We start from the raw sequence: 25,816 nt of genomic DNA, 5'->3' as shown, positions 1-25,816 counted from the left end.
ATGGGTTTCAGCGCCGAGTTGTGGATATAAAAAGCCTCTCTTCTTGCCAGTGGTATTCGTTCTTGTCTAGCTGGTAGACCCGACGTTATTGTCAGTCAGCACACCGCCGTTTGCACTCAGTATCCACGAGGTTGTCGCGATCTTATCTGGGATTTTTATCGGAGAGAACCCGAGGCTGCGCCCGTCCGACCAGGTAGGACCCCCGAGCAACTCGGGCGCAAGTTACGTTGAGGAGGCACGAGGATATTCTGCTTTTTATATTGAGTTTTTCAATCGACGATCGCAATCCTTTTTCGTCTTTCCAACTACAAAGTATTCTTTGGTTACTTTTGCCGTGTACAGGGAACTTTGACAAGTTAGAGAAAAGAAGCAAGGACAAGGCGAAGGCTTCAACCATGTGGCGAGAGAGAGTTCTGAGATTAGCGCTGTGCGCGCTGTGCGTGTTGGCTGTAACCGAACTGGTAACTGCAGCGGAGAAAGGTGGGTGCCTCGTTGTTTTGTCATTGTTTTCTGCTCTCTGCGTACAACTAGCCCTTCGCATGTGGTAATCTCTGGTTACGCTGATTAAGTCTCTGTGAAACATTTTTTGTCGGGATTTAGACCTTTTTGTTGGTCTTTTGTTGCCGTGTCTTCGCTTTTGCTTTCAAGTTGCCCTATATCCCAGCGTTGCCCGTGACGCCTTTTCTACTCAATACTTTTTCCAGTGCGGGTAAAAAGAGCGATGATTGACCTGTTTGAGTCGACGAGCCTCGGAGCGAGCACACGGGGAGTGAAGAAAGTGCGGGGGCTCGATCAGTATTCACCGGCCTACAAGTTCCACAACCGGCCCGACGTCGACTTGCCGGCCAGCCCCCAGGCCCAGGCCACGATCGTCGACGCGATGATGTCGAACCATGGCTTTGTGTTCGTCGCGGCCCTTCGGCAGGACCGGCGGAACCGTGGCACGCTCGTGTCCGTCGACTCGCCCGACGGCAGGACGAGATACTTCGGCATACAGAGTGACGGCCAAACGCCCTCCGTGGACGTGGTGTACATGCACGAGGGGAAAGAGGTGGCGGCCTCGTTCGACGGCGTCAACTTCGCCACCCGGGATTGGCGCAACCTGACGTTGGTGGTGCAGGGAGACTTGATCGCACTGTTCGACGGATGTACCAAGGTTGGCGAGCAGGGTCTGATGGGGAACATCTTCCAGACCGTCCTCCAGCCGGGACAGAGCGAGCTCCGCCTGGGGAAGGGCCTACCGGGCCGGGAGGCTTTCGAGGACTACAGGGTTCGTTTTTAAAAATTCTGTTTATCCACGCTTTTCAATTTTGACTATTTGTCCAAAAAAAGGCGTCTGTCACATTGAAGATAGTATCAAAGTTGCTATGGTAACGTAATTGTGTCATGACATACACCGTATGATGATGTGCGTAATTCGTGGACCGAAGATGAGGCGATGCTAGAGATTCCGTGTGCTTGCTGTTTATGCTTGAAGCTAAACGTTGACCCGGTGTGCCGATTTATGACCTGCCTTTTGCGTGGCGCGCCAACACGCTGCGCCGAGGCATGTCAAGTCCACGCGTTGGTTCGCAGCGCATACTCCGTCACCCGACACCTGTAACCGATACTTCCCCTGCCAGCTCAGCTGGCGTCAACCCAAACAACACCACCACGTGTCCTCATCAACAGGCAGAGATGGGGTTGCGCCCGGTGCCAGTGATACCCATCCCCTGCATGCGAGCTTCCTCTCTCTTGACCCGTCCTTCGTTCCTGTATAGGATATCTCTACTGGCGTTCGGCCAACTTTTATTTGTTTACTGTATGTTAAAACGATTTAGTGATGGAATTTTTGTATTGTTTATTGACAGGGTGTGATGCAGAGTGTCAAGTTCATCTTTGGAATCCCCGTGTCTAACATCCTCCACCTGCAAGGTTGCGCACCAGACACAGGTAAGGAACACGCGCGGCTCTTTTTGATCACGTAGCCCCAAACAATCGTACCCAACCTCAGCTCACCTTTGACAAGTTGGAATGTTTTTATCCCACTGTTGTGCCCCGGGGGACCACTGACGTGGTAGACATTGTGCACTTTACCTGCGTCACAATGGCTTGCCGTGCCGACATGTATGCAGGGCTATAGATGCCCCCTGGGGATATCGTCATTGGCTCGCAAATGCATTGTCCCAGGATTGGTTCCAAATTCTGACGAATGTCACCTTCGCTGATCTTTAGAACAGGCGACTTGGAAACTTGTCGTAAGAAGATTGTGGGAGACAAATTTTGAATACCGTTCGGGAGGCAGGTGGGGTGATCCCCTAACTACAGGGAACCCCAGTGCACGCAGTACCCGGTAGCTCAAATTGTTGATGTTGTGCTACAAATCACGGACGTTGACAAGGGCCCCACCCCGATAACAAGTGCTCGCCGAGGGTGTTTATACACGGCTTGCCTAATCATAATTAGAAAAACATGTTTCCACAGTCTAGCCCAACCTTGATTAGCGTATTCATTCGCCAGTTTAATCCAATTTAGGAGACACGTCTTTTTAATTAGAGGTTCGATTATGCTTGATTTAGGCTCCCGCCGTTTTCCACTTTAAATCGCTTAAGTATGTTTTTCATATGCCGAATTGACTTAAGTTTTTAATAGCGAAACCACATGTGTGCGGCGTCGCGTTACAAATGTACCCCACAGACGAGAAGAGGGTGGGCTTGCAGGTGAAGTCGACATCGCTGGGCTACTGCTAGGCACTTTTCCTTCCCAATGCACTTTTACTTTTCGCTTATGTCAACTGGCAGCGGTTTTCCCCACTGGGAAATGACTTTCGCCACTGGGGGTGATTTCCGTGGCCCGCTGCGGTTTGAGTCAGGGCTTTTTAACACCAGTTTCCAACCAAGGTTCAGAATTACTCACCGCAGAGAGGGCAGGATGTACTAGCTTGTGGTTGGCACGGCCAAGCACACACCTGTTCCTTGCCCCGTGTCGCTCCAAAACTTTGGTGGGAATGTGTGCCGCATCCTAATATAGCCTTACTCCTATCAATACGTATCGCCCACTTCCGACCGCACTATGAAAAGTTACGTGTGCACAAGGTTTTCCGCCATCTTGCTCATTAGTGTACCACGTGACTGGGCTGACTCTGTCCCAGGGCACCCCAGACTTCTAGTACTTCCAGATGCGCAAAAGATATTGGGAACGAGGCATAGCTTTCACGCCTGCGCACTGGTGCCATTTGCAAAGAGGAATGTCCGGGCTTGCAGATCGTGAAAACCGCTTCTTTTTACGGCGAATTTTCGGTGAGTTATGACTTTTTGAAATTATGAGTTGGTCTCAGGGGGGTGAGTGAAGACCTTAATGATGTCCTGGAGTAATTAGGCTGTAGTTTTCTTAATTATTTTTTCTGGAATTAGCCTATTTTTTTGCTGTATCCTGAGATGTTTTAGAGCCATTTTACAATGATGTCATTCAACGACGCGGCCGTATTTTTAACGACACGAAGGATATGCATGGGTATGTCGACACGAAATGTATGCATTGGTCTCGTTCCCATAGATTCTATTGTATGGATTAATACAGAGTGAGTATAGACACAAAATACTAGGATTTCTAGACTTGAAAAATAGCTCTGCTCGAGCAGATTGAGTGTGTACAGGCTGAAATAAATAGATAATATCATTATATGCAAAAGCTAGCAGCACCACCACCCATTCCCACAGGTCAGTACTGGTCTCCTTGGAGTCCTGACTGCATTGTAATAGTGTTTGAAAAAGACTGTAAGTAATTTAGCCTACTAGTATACTATCATTATAATCATTTTCAGAAAAAAAAGTAGATTGTATCAGTATGTATGTATGTATTAGATATGTCAGATATTGTCAATATTGATAATATCAACATGTTGTTCATATGCACTTCAGGTGTCACAGATGGAGGAGCACAGAGAATACCTAGTGACTGTCTACAGAGTGTGCAGTAACAAGATGAAAGGATGGTAGGGCATATTAATGCCAGAACATGTGCAGCAGAAAATAGAAAGTGACTCAGATTAAAACTCTCTGTTTATGCTTTAACTGTTGTTCAATTGAATGTTCAAAATGTAAATAAAACTTCACTGTACATGCTGAATACCAGAAAGTCTCTGTCATGTTGATATATAAATTTTTATGGTCACATATATACAGAACTTATAAGTTATATGCTGTACAAGTTGCCTACCTGGCCGGTTTGACTGTACCCAGATATAGTTGAGTATAAAAATTGCAAATGCACTCTCTGTAACCTCAAATATGAACCGTGCACATAGATAGATATCTCCTTTTCCAAATGAATTTTGTGAAAGAGAGGCATTAGAAAAGGTAAAGAAGTTATCCTCAATAGCTATTGAGGTGAGGCATATCAACAATTTTGGACTGAAGTCAATACATACATGTACACATGCAGTGTAAAACAAAAAAATCTGTAACAAGATGAAAATATGGGCCTGTCACATAATTTAGCAGTTTTGTAAAGATTGATACAACAGTGCTTCGAATCAGGACTATGGTACTGCCATTCAGTCTCTGGTATTTATAGGTTCCAAGGTAAGGTTCCAAGGTAAGGTAGCAGTTATCTTTTTGTCATACTAACTATTTATGATCTCTGCATGACAATCAAATCATTTAGTAGTTCATGACGGTAGAGGTTAAATCAAGTTACCTACAGCTTTTTTGTGTCATTTTCATAAGATTACATCATTGATGGGCATTGAATACACATTCAAGACCTCTTAAAAACAGATTTATTTTAGTCAGGTCATACCAATGATGGCATATCTACTCAATGAGCAGTAAATTTCTGCTATCAAATGAACAGAAGATTATCGCCTTAGTCGGGTCATTTGAACATCATTCCTCTCCGACGTCAAGCGTTAGTGTTTACATAGCGTCATTGCCGAAGACAAAACACAGACATCGCTTAACACTAGAAGCAGGGTCAAGAAGCTAGAACTTGTAGAAGGGGAAAACTGTCACACACTAAAGTGTGCTCTGTACCTAGAGCACTGTCTTGGCAATTTTAACGGCTGCTCCGAGAGCTTTCAGGGATAAGGGACTTGAAAATCGGACCAAGCGATATGTATCGGCAACTAAAATTCCCCTGCAATGTGCGGATGTTGTGATCTCGTGGTCATATTCTCGCGTGAGTGTGCGTGGATATCGAGAAATTCCCGTGAGTCATAGCGCGTAGCGGGAAAATTCAAGATGGCGACCAGGCACCGCTGGGAATAGCGTAAGTATCATAGTGGACCGTGGTTTCTTATATTTGGCACGTCTGTTCTTAATAACAAACTTCCTGTACGTACAAGATCCAGAAATGTGGCCAAACCCACGAACTATGACTAAGTCACTAACGCAAATACTTGTGGTCCCTCCGAGTTCGACATTTCCTGGTACAAGTAAACATTATCAGACAAGGCTGTCACGACTTGGGACCGGACTGCTAGTTCAGGATACAAAACTTCGCATCCTAGTGCCGTAGACTATTGTGCATTGTGTAGAACTAGAAGTGTACCAATACAGAATCCCCCTGTTCGGATAATCCATGGCGACTTGAAGTTGAAGTGTACAGCTGAACCATAGAGGCAGGCAGCGTACAGACGTAAATCTCTCTACGATTTTACAATTGCGCATTGTGCAGTGTATAACAAGCACGTGGAAAGTGTTGTCGGTTTTAGAGGACTTTGGGTCTCTCGTATTCTTCATCCCCGGAAGTGGAGTGACTTGAGTGCTGTACGGTCACACGTGCAACACTGGTCCCTTGTGTCTCAGTAAAAGTTCGATTGAAATATCAAGGGTTTCTTTACGTCCGCGGCCGGTCAGTAAGTGGCACTTCACCTTTAACGTCGTTGTTTGCTAAGGAATTCAAATGTCCCCAAATTGGTACTAGTTTCGTCTCTGGAAATGAGACCAGCTTTGTAAACCTCTTTGGTGTGTTTGTGATCTTTTTTTTTTTTGTGTTGGTTAAAAGAACAGTCTGGTGGGCACATGTACCTAGAGGTTAGATCGTTAACGTGAGAGCGAAGAATGTGAGAAATTCCGGAGGTTGGGATAGGGCACCAAGACAGTATTGTGCTCTGTTGCGCCTTAGGGACCCGGGCCCTTCCCCGTAACTCACCGCGATGGCATCATATAGACAATTTCCAGAAGATATTCACCCCAGGCTAGACCACTTTTTCTCAGGTGTCTGTCTGTTCTTCGAGAGTTATTTGCATTTTCAGTCGTGTTTCTTGGCTCTTGCCCAATCCCCCACGTCATAGCTCAAGGTATTTTAAATCCTTTTCCAGCAGCGCAATTATCAGGTGTTATTAGTGAGGTTTGGGGGCGGGGACGACTTCATACGGCCCATTACACACATTCACACCTAGACGGGGCTAAGACCACGCGAATCCGAGAAAAACAAATCCTTTACGCCTGAGATTACTAGACTAAGAGAAAACAATTACCAAAAGAGTAGATTATCTACGTTTATTACTGATTGTATAACACGGACAGCCGAAGGCAACCACAGGCAACCGCAAAATACCACATTTCAATGACGTGACAAGTAACAAAGATGCACCCGACGTTCTTAAACTGTACTTTGTGTTCTAATACCGCATTACTTCTACATGGAAAGTCCCATCCAACGTTTAAGCTCCAAATATTTAAGTATTTACCATCGGGTAAAAAGGCTTACCATGTGCAAGACGTTAAGCCACAGCTGGGTATGGGAAAAGGTCTGCTTTGAACTAAAAGAAGGCAGAGCGTAGCGGGCAAGGTCATGTACGTTTTGGAGAATTAGCCATCGCAAGTACCCTAATGACCCGTACCCAATCTGTGCCACTTAAAAACAGTGGCAGGCGCCAGGCTGGCTTGTGGGCACATTGTTTTGTTGTGTGGAAGAAAGAGGATAGTGACTGCCTTTGCATTGCTGATCTTCTAACACGTCAGGTTGATTTAAGACTCAGTCGGTGAAGAATTCTTCTGACGTTGATGAAAAGATTGTTCGCTCCGTGTTTTGTGACAGGAGGGTAACCTTTGGCTCCATTGGGGACACTGACACCCCACGTTTCTTATACACCATTAAGCATTCTTCTCTGCCCTAGGCACTTATAGGATGGGACGACTCTACCTTTTTTTAGACACTCAGTATTGCAAATTGTGTAATATGGTGCAATATTTTTAACATTTTTTTTAGGTTGTGAGCTAGGAGGTGTGCATTGTTGTAAGTCGTTGTATATGATTTTTAATCTTTGCAAATTGAATGCAATTCAAGGTTGAATTAAATTGAATGCAATTCAGTGTCTCACTAAATTCAATAAATACATCTTGAATCAAAAATTTTGCTAGGGATTTAGAATCTCATTTTCAATGGAATCCATTTGGTGCATTTTGGTAAACTTTTTGTGTCTTTTTGTGCTCCTGTTTTTTAGGGTCGGAATACAACACAGGTAACCTCACCCAGACCGCCGCTGCGGAGAGTAGCGTCCTCACTAGGAAGTTCAAGCTCATCCCCCAGCCCACGGACGAGTGCGAGGTCTCCTGCGATGACCTGGGCGACTTGAAGAAACAGATCAAGGATCTGAGGATCCACCTGAACAATGTTGAAGACGGATTGCAGAAAATGGTGGGTCTTTGACTTTACGGGAGGATTTTTTCCTTCGTTCAGCCCCTTGTAGTGCCTAGTGGCACATAGGGCAGCAAGTTTACTTGCTTTTTCAGTGGCAGGGTTAATTTCTACAGGGAGGGGTTACTAGCCCTTCCCCTTTAACATGCTCAAAGCACCTCTCCGAACACGGAACCCCCATTTTTACGTCGCTTTCAAAAAACAGTGCAGCTCCAACCGAGATGATCTGACCCTGGGAGGATAGTAGTCAGTAATCTCATATTGTACAAAATGGGTACACGTCAAGATGTATAACTATTCTACAAGATGGTGAAGTGTCAATCTTCATCCATATGATTAATGAAGAAGACGTTTCCCCGCTTTCAATAGTTTTGTGTCTTTGCTTCATACAGTGGGAAGAGAACAACATCCTAAGGAAACAGATCGGCGCTCCTCCACATGGCGGATGTTGGGCCGAAGGACGTTTCTATGACAACCATGCAGACTGGGTGGAGAACCGTTGTACCAAGTGTCACTGTCAGGTAAGAAGTCTGGTCACTTTCCCATCCTACCAATTTCTTGTCCAGGTTACATTTCCAAACCAGGGCCCGGCTGTTCGGGGGAACAGAAAATAAGAGTTTATTGACCAAAAAGTCACATAAGGACACGTTTTACACACACCTGTGTATCTTGGCCTGCGGGAGTTTGAGAAATAAAAAAAGAGTTACAGCACTTAGTTCATGCAAGGGAAAAATTTGTCGGTGAGATTGTTGCTTGTGAAACTTAGAAATACATAAACGTTCACAAATGTTCATGAAAGTTGAGCTAATTTGAGAATGACGGCGTCAGCAAACTGCCGTGAATGATTGCACTCAAAGTGCCTTTCATTAAAATTTTTCTGTCAAATTAGTACATGTTTTGTCTGATGAACCTGTTCAAGCTTGGCATGTCTTGCGGTCAGGTCACATACTTGGCATTCCTCCGCATTGCCCGAATATTTGTACTAATTTCCACCTGAAATGATTGAATGTACGCCTGAAGCACCTCGCTTGATAAAGGTCTGAGCCTTTTGGAAAGAGACAGCATATCTTTCTTTCAGAAATAGTACTGGAGAATCTTAAAACCTGTTTGAGACAGGAAAAGACATGTTTCTTTATTTAGAAATCTGCAACGACAGACATTACTGCGTTGTCATGCTACTGATGCAATGCGTGTTAGACAGGTCAGACAATGACGCAGGTTCAGTCACCATTACTAAATATACCAATGACTAATCAAATCTCAATTGTCCTGAACTCAGATTGATTGATGAAGTGAAAAATCTACAAGATTCATAATATTATGTGCCATATCAACAGTTATGATTTGATAAGTTTTCAGTGAAAAATTGTAAGATATTGTGATGCATTGGATCAACAGATATGGTTTAGATTTTCAGTTTTAGTCAAGATGGTGATGGTGAGACACAACCAACGTGCCTTGCACATTTCCACCCCGGAGTTATTTACCTTCCGCACCATGTTGACTGTGGAATAGCTTTCCAAACACCTCATCTCGCTGTTGGTGTTCAGCACACAAGTTTTCGCTGTTGCCTGACTGTGAAATATTTCGTCTTTCCCAGGATTCCAGAACTACATGTCAGAAGATCGAATGCCCTGCGGTCCAGTGTCTCAACCCCGTTTTCGACAGCGAGAGCGACTGTTGCCCCTACTGTCCCCTCAGTGAGTAGCCCTATAAATACAGCCGTGTGCTAGTAGCCTGGATGCAGACATGTTTAGGTTTACGTCTGCTCCAATAGACCGTCAGAAATAGACATAAACCTAACCAGAATGGCATCCCAGCCTAGCATGTTTTGACTGACATCAAAAAGTTTCCCAGGAATACTGGACTATTTCAGCATTGGTGCCACCTTGTCATCATTCCTGAGTATGTATGTTTAACAGGCAGGTCAACTCGAGGGCACCCAGAGGACAAAAAGTGTAGTACCATACCTTGATATTTTGATGAATTTCAAATCGACCATGTCTAGATTCTGATACACTTAGTAGAAGACCTAGTTCTGGTAGTAAAGTATGTGAACCACTTGTGTGTACAGTGGGATGTTTGTGGATAGGTGGACTGGTGATGCGTGTAGTCTAGATATGGCACCGGAGTGGTGGGACAGTGTGTGTGCATTCCATGCCATCCAGGCGCCAGTATTTTGTGTCGGTACACGTGATGATAATACGCCAATCCCTTCCAGGTGGAGACGACGCGGAGGTCGGATGGAGCCAGTGGTCAGACTGGACGCCGTGCAGCGCCACTTGCGGACCCGGCACCCAGCAGCGAGGGCGGTCATGTGACCGCGTCAACTATCCCTGCGACGGTCCCAGCGTGGAGACCATAGTGTGCCTGTCAGATGACTGTGACAACAGAAGTGAGTTGACATTCTCTTGTACATAACAAAATCTCATGTTTTTCCTTTCAACCGATACGGCATCCGATAGTTTGCTTACCAAACCCCCATCTCCGCTCACCAAGTACACCTGGACTTGGAGACCAAAGGGCATGACCTGGAATGTGCTGTAAATAAGTAGCCTTCTTTGCCTCACAATGGTAGCCTGCGAAGTATGCCAGGGATGGGTGAGAACGTTTTCCCACAGACAGACTAACTGTATTTTTGACAACGTAAAAAAAGGGACGTACCATGATGTATGTTTGGCTGGAGATAGTTCTTAGATTTGTAAAAAAAAAAGCAGACAATCTTCTTATACAATAGTGGCACGCACGCAATAGAGTAATTTGTATTGAGGACATACATGGACAAGTGCCAGTTTGAATGACGGTACAGCCACCATCTCTTTATCCCCCAGCCTTGGAGATTAAAATGCTCACTTGCCCTAGAGGCGTTTGTAGATCTCTGCCCAGAATTCATTGGTATTGGAATCTCGTCACCTGTGAAATCGCTTGACGTGCCTTTGGAAGACTACTTGAGTGTTGCAAATGTCCCTTTACTCATGCAATTAAACCTGCATGATCTAGAATCATCCGAAAATGTCTGGAGAATGTCAAAAAGGCACAGCTAGAATATCTACTTAATTCCTTATAATGATTGCAACAGTTATAAGCACAATGAATGAGATCATTCGGTGACTAGTCCACCGCTGCAGTGCAAACATACAGATGAGATCTAATGCTTAGTCGGTGTATGATTGGCATGGCTTGATGTCCTTACTTCACTGCCTGCCAACAAAGATTGCCTGCGCATCTGTCACTTATCCAGGTGACAGACTAGCCATGGGGACATCTTAAATCCTTGTCAACACATGCAATGCGCACTCACTACATGTGTACTATGTCAAAGGCTATGGAAACTACAACTGTAAGGTAGTAGTCGGAACATGACTACAAACCAAGCAAGAAACTCTTCAGAACTGGGAGAATTTCCCCAGTACAATGAACCTGTAAATACAGTATATAGCGTCTGTCTTCTCTGTCCAGCCAGTGGAGGAATAGCTCTTCAGTGAACTGTTTGAGATCGCTTTCTTTTGCTACATGTACTAATTTGGATCCTTCTCTCCCTCCCTCAGTCCCCATGAATGGAGGCTGGAGCTTGTGGACACCCTGGACCTGCTCCGTGAGCTGCGGGGAGGGCATCACCACCCGCATCAGGACCTGCAACGCACCCACTCCGCAGCTTGGTGGCGAGAACTGTCTCGGAGACGGACGAGAGAACAACATTTGCGAGAGGGAGGCATGCCCTGGTAAGAGAGTTTTGCCTCAATGCAAGTAGTGTGTTATGTAAGCTGTATAGGAATGAAGGTCTTAATCATTTGCGTCTAGAAAGCCGTTTGAACCAGGACAAAGACGCCCTTGTGTTAACACATAGCCTTGGAGGATTTCTTGCTAAATTTAGCCTCTAATTGCTTTTGTACATCTCTCCTGAACAGTTCATGGCCAGTGGGGTCAGTGGTCACTGTGGGGCCCGTGTTCTCGCACCTGTGATGGCGGCACCAGGATCCGTCGCCGCCTGTGCGACAGTCCCGCACCGGCGTACGGAGGAGACAAATGCCAGGGACAACCTGCCGACGTGGACCACTGCAACACCGAGCCTTGCCCCATTGGTCAGTACATTTGTGGTCGTTTGTTTGTTCCTTCGTTCGTTCGTTCATACCCTTACAGTTCCTAGTGGCACACAGGGTAGCAAGTTTCCTTTCAGTAGCAGGGTATATTTGTACAGAAACGGGTTGCTAGCCTTTCCCATTTAATGTGCTCAAGGCACCTCCTCGAACAGGGGACCCCCATTTTACGTCCCTTCCATAAGACAAATAAATTTAGCGTAAGGATGAATAAGCCCACAATAGGAGATGGTGAACACTATCACTCTGCAAGCTAAGTAAAAGCAATAACCACATATAGGGTCGGGGATAAAGTAAAAATTGTCAAAGAAAATATATAAGAATGATGTGAAATATACATCATACAAAAGTTGCTGCCATTGAATAGTGTAAGGTGGCGCCACCAATTTCATGGGAGCTGAGCCCTTACCAAACAGTTTACAGACCTGGCATTCCTTGTTCCCAAGCTTCCACATGATCTAAGTAACACTGCTGTCTCTCAGGACCACCAACAGCCACCATAATCCTTCAAGTACACATTCCCCTTCTTTCGCTCAGTTTGCAAAAACACTTGAACGTCTACAGATGATAATCGGGTTAAACAAGGACACCTACTTCACTGTAGGAAAGAAAGAAGGTGATTCAGCTCAAAACAACCTGACTGACGAAACTAAATTCCCAATTGAATTCCTTTCATCAAGTTGTCAGAGGACCTCATCCGGACTATTTATAAGACTTTGCATGTCTGTTTGGTAATGTAAGAGTTTGTCTTTATCTCAACAGATGGATGCTTATCCAACCCCTGCTTTGCTGGAGTGGAATGTTCCAGTACCAAGGATGGCAAGTACACTTGCGGTCCCTGTCCTGCTGGCTTTGAGGGCGATGGATCTTCCTGCAAGGACATTGATGAGGTGAGTTTGATACAAACATTCGTTTGTTCAATCAGACCCTTGTAGTGTCTAGTGGCACGTAAGGCAGCAAGTTTCCTTGTTGTTTCCGTAGCAGGGAACATTCTTACATGGAGAGGTTGCTAGCCCAAAATAATCTTGGATATGGAACCCCCATTTTACGTCCTTTCTGAAAGACGGGTCCAGCTCCAACCGAGATGCCCTCCCCAGGATTTTAATTGGGATCTCCTAGTTACCAAATTGGAACTAGAAGCTCAGCTGTGAGCCTGCTACCATTTGAGCTGTAGGGATATCCCTTTAATACAAATGCAAGCAACCTTTATTGATTGAAAGGTAAAGAGTGTCTGTTCATTTGGCAGTGCGGGGGTAGCATACCTGACTTGACCTGCCCTGGGGTTGGCTTCCATAATAAATAATCTTGTCTGTTGACTACTGTGCGGCAGAAGAAGACTGACAGGTCTGTCAGCTGCTGAATCTCATTAGTGTCACAACTACACTGCAAAATAATTTTGTCATTTGTGCCGCTTGACTGCAGCTGGTTGAAATGTACATGTACAGGCAGACCGCCTGTTGTTTTTCACGTCCCAGCCCAGTGGTGTTGACATTAATCATGAAAACTTTGAAACTGCTACGTAAACATAACAAGGGAAAAGGCAAAATGATCACGAGCCTTCTTTGAATATAAGTAAGGGGTGCCCCCCTCCCCCCATTATTCCACCTATACTAATAGCTGTTCTCCTTGACATTTGGGTTGTTTATTGTCAGGCCATAGCAGGGCTCATTCCAAAAGACAGTGTTAAAGAGATACATCTCATTACCTTTAGAAAAAAAAGGTCAAATATTTGTCATCGCAAGTGCTTTTGTTACAAATATTTACTTCTGGTCGTGATGAGACATTGGTGACAATTCAGTTGGAAAAAGAGATTCTAAGTTAAACAAATGACAATGGTGGTATTTAAGGTCTGTCAGCTGCCCCGAGCAAATGTCAATAGGCTATCGTTTTATTCCTGTCAAATGGCAACAATTTCAGCAGCCTCAGAGCTGTAATATTTATGACTAGCACAATTTTAGCCAGATGCTTGCAAGTTTGCACGATAACCTCCTTAGGTTACATCAACCACTTGCGCCCCCCTCCCACAGCCTATACAACATAGGCCAATCCAGCTGCCCAGTCTGAGGTCATCACACTTTTACACGCAAGGCCATGCAATTCATTTGGCCGTATGTCCGTGCTAAATCCGTTCAGAGTAAATGGCTTGTGTAAAGGCCAAACTACTAATTCTATTTAACGAGCTGTAATCAGCTGTTTCGTGATAGTGCTCGTTAACATCCAAGAAAGTACTTCAGAATAAACAGTGCAAGATAGCCATGGACCAGACTGGGTAGAAAGCGAATGTGCCTGTATGAACCTGGGAAGTTTGTGGAAAGGGAGGAGACTTTGCTTCAGCTTGATAAGCGGGGAAAAATTCCTCGAAAATATGTTTTACTTTAACTTAAGACTATGTCAATTCTGTATCTGTATTTGTATATATAGCCAGTACAGCTGCCTTTCAGCGTAACGCACTAGCCTTGAAACAATGCTGAATTCTTTCTTCTGTGCCCTTCCAGTGTGCGCTGGTTCCCGACACCTGCTACATCCACAACGGCGAGTCCCTGTGTAAGAACCTGGGACCTGGCTACAGGTGCCAGAGGTGTCCAGCTGGATACACAGGCAACCAGCCAGGTGGCGTCGGAATATTCATGGCAGAAAGCAACAAACAGGTGAATATTCTAATTTTGTGTCCTGATTTTATTTTGCTTGAGTCTGCTCTTTGCAGCACAAGAGGTGATAACACCATTTAGATAGTCTTTTAATCTTGTAGCCCAAATGTACTCAAGAAATCCGTCCTTCACCCTTCCCCATTTAAAGGTTAACCACTCTGTTGACCATGTGCACTTGCAACAATTAATTTCATCATCCACTTGATGGATTCCCAAAAAGATGTCAGCTGTGACCTGTGACATATTATCATCAGTTCCCGCTCACTTCCTGAACAAAAAACTCTTGAACTGACCTATGAATGAAGGCTTCTATCTTCAGTTTTCCTCTAGATTTTCATTCTGAGCAGAGCAGAGAAGATGAAAATCTTGAATACAATAGAACTACTCTCGTTCAGTGAAATACCATTCCAGAATTTTAAAAGGAAGCACAGAGCACAACACCGAGTGTTTGCATTAACACAAGAACAGCCCTTGTGAACAACTGTTGATTGACGTTCTGATGTCCTTTCTTCCAGACCTGCCTGCCCGCCAACCCCTGCAGGGACGGCACTGACCAGTGCCACTTCAACGCCGAGTGCAAGTTCCTGGGACCGTTCATTGATCCCCTGTACGAATGCCAGGTAAGGCAAACACTCCATACTGGCTCCGCACACAAAGCGATCCATGTATGTGCAGCATTAAAGCTTCACTCACAGACTATACTTTTAAACGGTAGGTGGGAATGAATATGAGCCCGAAGCATCGTTGACCTCACGCTTAATCACCGACAAGCATCTCACAGTGTCCGAATGGCTGGTGTCGTTTGACGGACAATGTGTAAGAAAAGTATCAAAGGCAGATGGGTAGCGTTAGGTCGAGGGAGTTGGATCGGGCTTGCGCAAGAACAGATGGGAGATGAAGGGACTTTGAACTTGGTCATTAAACAGCTGTAGTTAGGCTGTTTGCCTCGGTGCCACATGAGCGGCTCCCTGTCCAGCTGCTCCGCTGGACTCGACTTGTTTGGCAGGGGATGAAAAATGCTGCAACTTTGTGTTGGCACACTTAAAGCAAATAATCTAGTCCCCTAAGTCACATCTGCTCAACCATGTGAGATGTACATTTCCACTGATGCAAAATTCATATGACCTAGAAACTACATTCTAAGTTAAGAGCCAAAAGACTCCAATGTAACATTAGGACAGTTGTTGCTTAAACTTTAAAGAAAGTATTGCAATTAAGCTTGATTTATAAGTGCACGGGGTAAGGAAGATGTCAAAGTGGTAAAAGCAGGTCAGTGCTGCCAACAGTGCTAAATTGCATGTACTGTTCCTACAGCGATAGGTTGACGAACTTGAACCTCATCTTGACTTTGTGTAAATCACTTGTGGAGCTGGGTTATTTATCCATCTCTCGCACTGTTGGACCGTCACTTCAATTATCTGCGAATTGTCCAATTTCTCTCGAAGAAAAAGAGATCTTCAGTACCTTAGCCTGTTACACTTATTTTGTAATTCTTCAACATGACACTGAAGCCTTTGTTCAGATCTAGAGATGCTGTGAGGGTAAGTCACTTGCCCCACTTTAACCGCCCCCTTGCTCTGACACGTATATTGTACTTAGTCAATCTGATCAAATTTATGTATCCATTGTTTGCAGTGCAAGGTTGGATATGCTGGGAATGGCATCCACTGCGGCGAGGACATTGACTTGGATGGCTACCCCGATGAGAATCTGCCTTGTTTGATCGGGAACACAACCCACTGCAAGAAGGTATGCTCCACTGTACCCACCTCGGGTGGTACGGTCGTTATTTCATCCCTCGTGGACTCCAAACCGCAGAAGGTCACCTTTTGATCCTTCTCAAGGCGTGCGAAGAAAAATAAATGGGGAACGCTGCGATGTGACATTTCCTCACACCGAAGTTAACAACCAGAAAGTTTGGATAAGATAGCCGACAGGAAGCAGGAAAAATAACATACTTCAGAAGTCTGTTTTTGTAGTGTCTTAAACAATCGATGCAACAGTAGCAGTGTTTGTTGTGGCAGAAGAGGGAGCAGCTTGAAGGCAAGCACTTTGTAGAAAGGGAACCCCTGGATTCAGATGGCAAAACAAATCCGGATATGGGGTAGGGGGTCTTACACGGGCTGGCAGTCGATATTAGGTCACCTGACTATGGTTCAACGAGTGTGACCAAGTCTAATGGAAAAGTCAAGTCGATACACAAACACTGCTACAGAATATGAAGTTTTACACTGTAGTTTATGGACAAGCCCTGGTGTATACACTGTGTGTATAGCTATATCTACAGATGCTACAAAATTCTAAATGTATCTGCAATGACTTTGTAAGGGATACCTGCAGACTTCACGTGGTCGCTAATCTGTGCTCCGAGACCAAATCATTGCAAGGAATAATGCTAACCCTCTATATGACCCCTAGTGACATCAAAGGTTTCAGATGAAAGGGTTTTTCTCTGAAAAATTCCTTTACACACTGATACAAGCTATAATCTGCCCCAAGGCATGCCGAATGGGGCAAATTACAGTGTTTATTGTAGACAAATAATCTGGTATCTTTATTTTTCTGAATATTCTTAATGGTGGAAATGCCCAAGAATTTTCTACATACAATGACTTAGATTTTCTTCTTTCTCCTACTTCTTTAGGACAACTGCCCGTTCCTGCCCAACAGTGGACAGGAGGACTTTGACAAGGACGGGAAGGGTGATGCTTGTGATAGAGATGATGATAATGATGGCATTCCCGACGTTAGGGTAAGTACGCTGGTCTACATGTGTTAGATCACTTGCACAGCCTTGACTTTTCCAGTACTAACATTTTTGACTTTGTCTGGAACAAATCACATACTTTGGACAACGTAATTGACGATGCATATAACTAAGCCAGACGGATGGCTACTGGTTGGAATGTTGAAGGGACCTGTGACCAAACAACATGCAGAAGAACGATTTACCGATAACATAAATAAAGGGTTCTCCTTGGAGGTTGCTTCTCAGACATTACAGGAAACTGACAAGTGTGACTCTAGCACTTCACTTGTCAGACGTGTTTGGTAACGCAACTAACGCAAATGTCCACGTTTCTAGGACAACTGCCCGATGGCGTTCAATGCCAGACAGGACGACTACGATCGCGATGGCTGGGGAGACCTGTGTGATAACTGCCCGTATGACCAGAACTTCTACCAGAAGGACACAGATGGAAACGGAGAGGGAGACGCCTGCTCAGTGGACATTGATGGGGATGGTAAGTCATGAATACAAACAATTTTAAAGGCCCATTTTGTAAGATTAGGACAATACAGAAAGTAAAATACAAACAATTTTAAAGGCCCACTTTGTAAGATTAGGACAATACAGAAAGTAGATCTTTCTACCATTTCATGCATTGCATTGTAAGTTGAATTGAGAAGGTGTCTTTCACTCAGCGAACCTTGTGCAGCTTGTTATTACACAGTTCACAAACACCATTAGTACGCAATATTGACGCAAATAAAGTAAAAAGTTGTCGTATGGGTCATTCACATAAAGATTTCGTTCTTGAAAATATTTTCAATTTTGGGGCCCAGATGTTACAAAGTGCATCTTTAACCGATATGTCTACCCTTCCCCCAGGACTGCGTAACGAAGCTGACAACTGCCCGCTGCACGCCAACATCAGACAGGAGGATGCTGACGGCGATGGTGTCGGAGACCAGTGCGACAATTGCCCCATCATCGCCAACCCCAAACAGGAGGACTCCGACTCCGATCTCTGGGGCGACGCCTGCGACAACAACATCGATGTCGACGATGACGGTCTGGAGAACATTCGCGACAACTGCCCGAGTATCCCCAACAGTAACCAGATCAACCACGATGGTGACGCCACCGGTGATGCGTGCGACAATGATGATGACAATGACGGCATTTTGGACAGTGTGGACAACTGCAGACTCCGCGCAAACCCAGACCAAATAGACAGCAATGGTGAGTTTATTCACTAATGTTCAGTATGCACAATAGCATATCTTACTTTCAAAAGAAGTGCCTTTTGAGCAAGGAACTTCAACAGACAGAGAAATGTACTGGCAACAATGATCTAAAAGTACGCTTTGTTTCAAAATAAGTAGTTGTAGTAGTTGTCTAGCCAGGCTAAGTCACTTCAAAGAGAAGGAAGGTTGCAAAGAAAATGGAAAGAAAAGGTCCAAAAAGACACAACGATATATGTTGATCCAAGTCGACTACTGAGTTGTAGTGAGTTTAGTATTCTAGATTTGGGGCTCTTTTTTGCACTTTAATAGCAAGGATACGTCTTTAGAGAGTTCATGAAGAGGAGAAAAAAAACATACTGAATTTCTCTCCTTACTGATGTAGAGTATGTTTAAATAGTCAACAGGAAGTTTAAGTCCAGACAGTCTCCAACCTGCAGGAAATGTGTGTTGGAATGAACCTTAACAGTAAACTGTCTGCACCGCTTGTGGTGAAACACCGCTGGGACACCGGTTCGTCTGACTTCAAGTGTCCTTTTGTTTCAGGTGACGGACGCGGGGACGTCTGTCAGGACGACTTTGACGGCGACGGTGTCAAGGACAAGGATGATGTGTGCCCGGAGAACGCTCAAATCTCCACGGTGGACTTCCGTGACTTCCAGATGGTCGCGCTGGATCCGAAGGGAACGTCTCAGATTGACCCTAACTGGGTCATCAGGAACCAAGGGAAAGAGCTGGTACAGACAGTCAACAGTGATCCAGGCATGGCGATAGGTAAGCAACCTGTCATTGATTGTTCACATAACTTCAGGGTAAAATAAAACATGATAGGAAGATTTTCTATAGTCTCTCTACCACACCAGTACGTTTCTCTCTGGAGTTGAACTTTTTTAGGGTAAATGTAAAAACATGATAGGAAGATTTTTTAATGCCTCTTTCCAACCACATCAGTACGTTTCTATCTTCTGTTATAGGAGTTGACAAGTTCAACGAAGTGGACTTTGACGGCACTTTCTACGTGAACACGCAAAAGGACGACGACTACGCAGGCTTCGTGTTCGGCTACCAGTCCAGCCATCGGTTCTACGTGGTGATGTGGAAACAGGTTCACCAGACGTACTGGCTGTCCAAGCCTTCCATGGCCCACGGCTCCGCAGGCGTCCAAGTCAAGGTATGTAGCTTCACCTTGGTCAACGTTGCATCATCTTAGAATAAAACACCTGAGGGCTTTCTCTTCATTCCTAGCATTCCTAAGATCCCGTTTATTTCTGCCAGTCCGTCAAAAGCAATTCAAGTTGGCAGCGCTGGCATGAAATCACAGGGCAAGGGTGCTTTGGCAGATTAATGGGTTTTTCAAATCACGCTGTTCTTCATTTTTGTACACAACCTTTGAAATTGCTAGAGAGAGGGAAAAACCCACAAGTAGTGGGTGGAAGATGAGTTCATGAACTCCTTCAAGACAATTGATGGCTGCGAGATGTTTTTCTTGGGGAGAGGAAAATGGATGGGATGTTGTTCTGCAAACGTGCTGACCTTGTAGGTCACAAAACAGATGACGGGGCAAAGCGCTGTTTTTTTGTGGGCGAGTCAGTCCCTCTGGCTTGGGATTTCAAGTGCCTTTTTCCGCCAGGCAAATTTCGAATAAACAGTCCTCCTTTCTTTTACCCCTTCATTATCATTTTGCTCCAGAAATTAATTTCAGGAAAGTCTCCGCTATCATCATTTGATTACATGTATTAGGTATATAATCTTGAACAGTGCCTTTGTTCCTGTCTGTTGCCTCTTTGTTGGGGAAGAGATTAGACAGTATCATTTTTGCTCGGATACCATTTCATAGACAATCCAAGCATGCAAATGAAGGCCCCCGCATGGTGCAAAGAGGCCCTTTGTGCAGATGCCTGCAGTTTTCAACCTTTTGTCTGAACTTGGCAAGAGACCTCTCACAGGAGATAAATCTCACTTCATTTAGTGCATCTAACTAGAGGTCGAATTTTTCAGCAAACAGCCGAGGTCTAGAGTGACCCCTGGCTGCACCCTGGACAGTGATAATGGACTGCGGTTTCCTACCCCCTCCCTCTGGCACTTTCTCACAGATCCAAAACAACATTGTCTCAGGCTCCGTCTTGAACTAGGCACAAAACTAAATAAACCAATGTGACAAATAGGATGTCAATGGGGACTCCTTGAGTTTTCGTCCCCGGGAGATGGCAAAAAAATGCCAAGTCGGGGGCAGAATCAAAGGGATGCTTGCACGAACACTTGCCAATGCCAAGCACTGCTCACGCGTGGGCGCTCTGAGAGAGAAAGAACACAATTGTTGTATGTTATAATTGATACGAAATTAAGCCTCCAGCAAGGCTAGAACACTTGAAGTACAATGGTGTATCTGTTTTGTTCGGAACCCTGCTGCCATCATGTTTACATGGTTTGATTGTTTTGATTCTTCCAGGTGGTAAACTCTGAGACAGGACCAGGTGAGGCCCTGAGGAACGCCCTGTGGCACACTGGAGACACTCCCGGACAGGTAAGCCCACAGTCTTGTAAACAACTTGTCGTTTGGCATCAACGTTCACACTTGGATAGCCCTCTCGAAAAATAGGCAAGTCTATGCCAGAAACAATATGTAAAAGAATCCTTGCGAAGCCAGTTTGTGATTTGATATCTGGCGACAGTTTGATAGAATTAAATCCAGTCAAAATTAGATTCTTTTCTTAAAGGTATGATTCCTTTAGAGGAAGGCTACATATCAGAGAGTAGGAAAGTGCTGAAGATCAAAGACTTGTGAAAGTGTGCGGAGAAGTGCATCATTGGTAGGGTAGAATTGGCCTGGGGATATATATGGACAGCAGCCAAATAGGTTTGTGAACCTTGACATCGGCCCAGTGGGGGGACTTTAATGGCTGTTTGAAACCCAGGATATTTCTCCTAAAGCACAGACCTGGAGGGTTCACGTATAGAGGTTAGGCCAAAGCAAACTTAAAGGCTGAAAATACTTGTAATATTTGGAAAACAGTCTTTGAAATCAACTGTTTTGGGTACATACATTTGTAGACATAACTCAATGCGCTGTGTATGTGAGACCAAATGCCTCACATGTTGTTATGAGAAGTGCCCTGCGTACGTGAGTGAATGCCACAGCAGTGTGTAAGGTTCTTGTGGCATGGGTAACGGCCTGAGCGACCTGTCTTGATAGCAAAATGCCAACTCACGTCTGATCAACCTCCTTGGTCTGATTCAGACTAGACAAACCTAGGTTTAAGATTGTTTGGCTTCATAGATATTCTAGCTCAAGACCAGAATATGGCTTCCTTGGCTTTATGTGTCTGTAGACAATCTTGTGATAGAAACAATTTGAGTGACAGAAAGGTCATATTTATACCCCCCCTCCCACATTCTCCATTAGTTATGAGTTGGTTTGGCTGTAAAGATGTTTTGCTAAGCGTTCCTTTGTTGTACGTACTTGCAGGTGAGGCTGCTCTGGCACGACAAGAACACCACCGGGTGGAAAGACATGACCGCTTACAGATGGAAGCTGAAGCACAGACCAGACTCTGGACAAATAAGGTAAGGAAAGAACCTCAGCTTTAAATGCCCCCCTCCCCACCTGCCATAAATCAAACAATTTCGAATTAATCACCCGTGAGAAGCTGTACAATTATGTAAATGTCACTAACGTCACTGGGTACACAGTTATATATACATTGTACTCACAATGAAGTGTGCAAAGTTTCTGTGGTGGAATTTTCCTTCATGCAGCTATTTCAAGATCAGATTCAAATTCTAATTGTTTCAGCAGTTCTATATTAATCAGGTCATTGCCCCTTGCTTCATAATTATAGAAAAGGTCATATATAGTTTATCAGGGATCTGAAGAAGTGCTGTTTTACTAGTATGATCACCACTATCACCATACCTTGTGCATAATGTATGAATTATAACAATTCCAATTGTTAATGTGCTACTGTGTGACACAACTGACTGTTTATATCATGTGTCATTCCAGGGTGACGTTCTATGAAGGCAGTAAAGTTATGGCCGACTCCGGGGATCTATTCGACACAACATTAAAGGGAGGTCGCCTAGGACTTTTCGTCTTTTCACAAGAGATGGTCTTCTTCTCGGATCTGAAGTACAACTGCGGTCAGCCAGGTGAGAGATCATCTTATATGCATTTCGGGGATAGGATACAAAAACTCCTGTTAGCTTAGACAAGACTGTCACCAAAGTTCAAACTCATTCTGTGACCCGACTTCACAAAGATGGGAAAGTACATCAAAGGTTCATAGGCTCCTCTTGGAAACAACACAAGAAAGCTTGTTCAAACGTTGGCCCTGAAAGAAGAAAAATCTTGGAGCTGCACATTGCCAATGACAGAGACAAAATGGATTCTGATATTCGGTCTTGTCTAATTTGGGTAATCTACACTACAAAGGCAGTTGAGGTCACATCAAAGATAACCAAAGAAAACAATAGTAGCAGCTCCGCATTCTTGTGATCTGGATTGACGGAACTCTCCTCTGATCCCGTACCCCTCGCAGTGTCGGGGATGATTAGAAGTAGGCTTTAAAATTGGCCTATGACACCGAGAGGGTTAGCCATATAATGATTTTCAGAAGAAGTCTGAGGTGTGCAAAAGTATGCTGTTGTAATGGGGTACTTTATTTCCCCTCAGGCTCCAACTCAGAATGTTCTTTGATGTGAAATGTGTACGGTGGACTCCAGCCAAGAGAAATTACTCTACTTATGTTTTCCTTTTTGTTTTTGTAGCCTTGGGGGAAATGAAAGGAAGTGAAGGTCCTTAAGAACTGATTAGCTCACCCTCAGCCTAGAATTTATTTTGTGCCAGACAGATTAAAAACTAATTTTGAACAGACTTGCCATTCCGGCAAGCCGTACCCTTAACCGACACACCTCCTGACCATGTGAACTGTGGCAGGCTTGTTTTCAATTTGAGTCTGTGCCGCGGTAATGTCTCCACTTTGGAGGAGCACGCAGAGCAGAGCCGTTTTATTGGCTAGGGTTTCAACAGTTGAACCTGTTTGCGTCGTCAAGGATGTGATTTAAGTCTGTTTTCTTCCTGTGTAGCTGTTTGAAATTCCTGCGGTTAAACTGGAAGGCGGCTACTTGGTTACTGGTAGAGAGGTTTTTATGCCAGACTGTTTCCAGGCCGTGCAAAGGCCAGCTCCTCCCAGGGCCAACATGCCCCCAAGGAAATTCTTCAACAGCCCCCCTGAGTTAGACCGTGAAACGATAGATATTATAGAGATGGGGGGTCTGGCATTCAGTCTGTTCTTATGATGATGATGGTGTTTTTATAGCTACACAAATGTCTGATGATGATGGTGTTTTTATAGCTACACAAATGTCTGATGATGATGGTGTTTTTATAGCTACACAAATGTCTGATGATGGTGGTGTTTTTATAGCTACACAAATGTCTGATGATGATGGTGTTTTTATAGCTACACAAATGTCTAACATCCCTTTCCCTTTCCCCATGCAGAAGCCTTGAATTGATGAAGGTTGAGAGAGGAGGAAACCCAACGGGTGCTGGGTAGCTGCTGACCGACCTTCTGAATGACCACACCCCGCCACCTGATGCCATGTCCACCCACCAACACTACAAGAATTTCACTGTTTTCGTTATCTCCCACATGATATCCATAAGTACGTAAGGTTCTTGTCAGTCTCTCACTCCTTCTGTTTGTCATTCGTTCTTCCAAACTTTGGACTCTCTTTCTGCATTGTATTATTTATTTGAAGAACTATATTATTGTGTAAAGAAAGCTATTGGTATTTTATTTGAAAGCCTTTAAGAACCAGATACTTTTATTTACTTTTTATAATGTACTTTGATGTAACCAGAGGTGTAGATAGAAAAGATAGGAAAACCTATGACAAATTCCTCAATGAGCTAACTGTAAAATGTATGTCGTGTATGAAAATTCTCTTCTAGTGTTTTTATCTGAAATAATTGAATTGGTCTACACAGCTTCAAATCTCTGGCTTGGAAAGTCATTGCTTTGAACCAAAATCCTGTCAACAAAAATTAGAGTTTTCATTTTGTTGCTACCACAGAAAAAAAAGGAATTCACTTTTTTCTTACAAAGTTGCAAAAGACCCATGAGCATTTGAGTGTATTAGAAGAGAATTCTCAGACTTCAATTCAAAGAAATGAGTGAATGAAGAAAATTGGCAAAAGTAGTTCGACAGTTGTTTATATCTTAACAGCTGTTTATATCTTAACAGAGCCAGTCATATAAAACTACTGCACAATGAGGAAATGCTATTTTCAATCGTAACAGGGGTGAGGCATAGTAGTTTGAGGTAGATCTATAACGATTTGCTTTCCAAGACAACTTTTCCCAAGTTGCACATTGGAAAAGGAATGAGGGCTAACTAGCCTTAGATTTTTAAAAAACTACCATTTTTCCTGGTGTTGGCCACAACTCTTGGGAAAAATGCCCGATGTCAATCATGTATGTAATGGATAGCAGCAAGCAATGTGTAAATATACTGTTGACATCTCAGCTGTGTCAGGATAGGACTCACTTTATGCAACAAGCTGGTATTTTTGCTGCCCCTGATACATTCCATAGTCTGAAGTAAGCAAGGCGTTTAAAAGCTGGGATTCTTTTTTACCTTCATGGAAAAATGCTTTTGATGATGTTGACTGAGTGTTCGTAACTTGCGACGACAGGGTATCTATTTATGTCCTAGCCATAGGTCTTATTGTGATGTTTTTGTATTTATTGAACAGCAGTATGAGATTGCTAAACTGCTTTGTAAAAGCAGCAATAGAGATGCGTTTCAAATAGTTTTGATATGTACAGATATACCCATTCTGCTTTACCTGTTAGATATAGCATCGAACAAAGGTGTAAAGGTTAGACTTCTTTTTGTATGGAAAATGACTTGATATGAGTATGTAAAGATCGATATTTCCCTGAACTATTTGTATATTTAATTCTGATTGAAAGACTTCAACCTCAAGCTGAATGGGCCATTTGTAGATATTTATTTTTGGAAGTTGTCTGTGATTTTGTAATATTATGGTTACAAGTTGAGTGTCAGCACTTAAAACTGTCTGTGCTAGATTCTAATCCTAATAAACTAAAGTTACCGCTGAAATCTGGCTGGAGTTGAGTTTTGTTGTGTGAAAGGCGTCTGATATCATCAAGTAGGTCACACAGTAATTAGTAAGGTCCCACCTGTTTTGGTATTAGTGTTACATCGGAAAGGAAACAGACCAAGCACAAGTTAGGTATGTGGAAGTGACTCAATACCAGAGTATTTGTGGATAGTGTGGCAGTATGTACATGTACACATGACCTTATAGTCTCCTTTTTGCTCCGTAAGGTAAAAAGAGAAAGAAAGCTTAGAACTGCAGAAATTACAGACATGAGACTGTTTGTTGAAGGTGTGACAGTACGTACATGTACAATCATGACCTTATTGTCTCCTTTTAAGGTTTACCTA

At 44.0% G+C, this 25,816-nt stretch overlaps 1 protein-coding gene and 1 long non-coding RNA gene across 2 annotated transcripts; both read left to right on the top strand.

Annotated features, from left to right (window-relative positions):
* LOC136432188 (thrombospondin-2-like) lies at nt 1-25,468 on the top strand. Its single transcript, XM_066423233.1, has 23 exons — nt 1-193; nt 343-480; nt 705-1,270; nt 1,851-1,932; nt 7,430-7,623; nt 8,016-8,144; nt 9,224-9,323; nt 9,845-10,018; nt 11,172-11,345; nt 11,532-11,705; nt 12,483-12,610; nt 14,216-14,368; nt 14,884-14,988; nt 16,004-16,117; nt 17,013-17,120; nt 17,454-17,613; nt 17,982-18,335; nt 18,884-19,111; nt 19,312-19,508; nt 20,787-20,861; nt 21,804-21,901; nt 22,341-22,486; nt 23,841-25,468. The coding sequence occupies exons 2-23, from the start codon at nt 396-398 to the stop codon at nt 23,852-23,854; spliced, it is 3,558 nt and encodes a 1,185-aa protein (XP_066279330.1). The 5' UTR covers nt 1-193; nt 343-395; the 3' UTR covers nt 23,855-25,468.
* On the top strand, nt 3,041-4,107 carry LOC136432189 (uncharacterized). Its single transcript, XR_010755467.1, has 2 exons — nt 3,041-3,278; nt 3,900-4,107. It is a non-coding gene; the product is annotated as an uncharacterized lncRNA (long non-coding RNA).
* Nucleotides 25,469-25,816: the final 348 nt, after the last annotated feature.

The sequence above is a fragment of the Branchiostoma lanceolatum genome, chromosome 4 (genome assembly GCF_035083965.1).
Source record: "Branchiostoma lanceolatum isolate klBraLanc5 chromosome 4, klBraLanc5.hap2, whole genome shotgun sequence".
Taxonomy (NCBI): Eukaryota; Metazoa; Chordata; class Leptocardii; order Amphioxiformes; family Branchiostomatidae; genus Branchiostoma; species Branchiostoma lanceolatum.
Note: the sequence above shows the minus strand (reverse complement) of the source record. Positions and strands in the feature narration are given on the sequence as shown.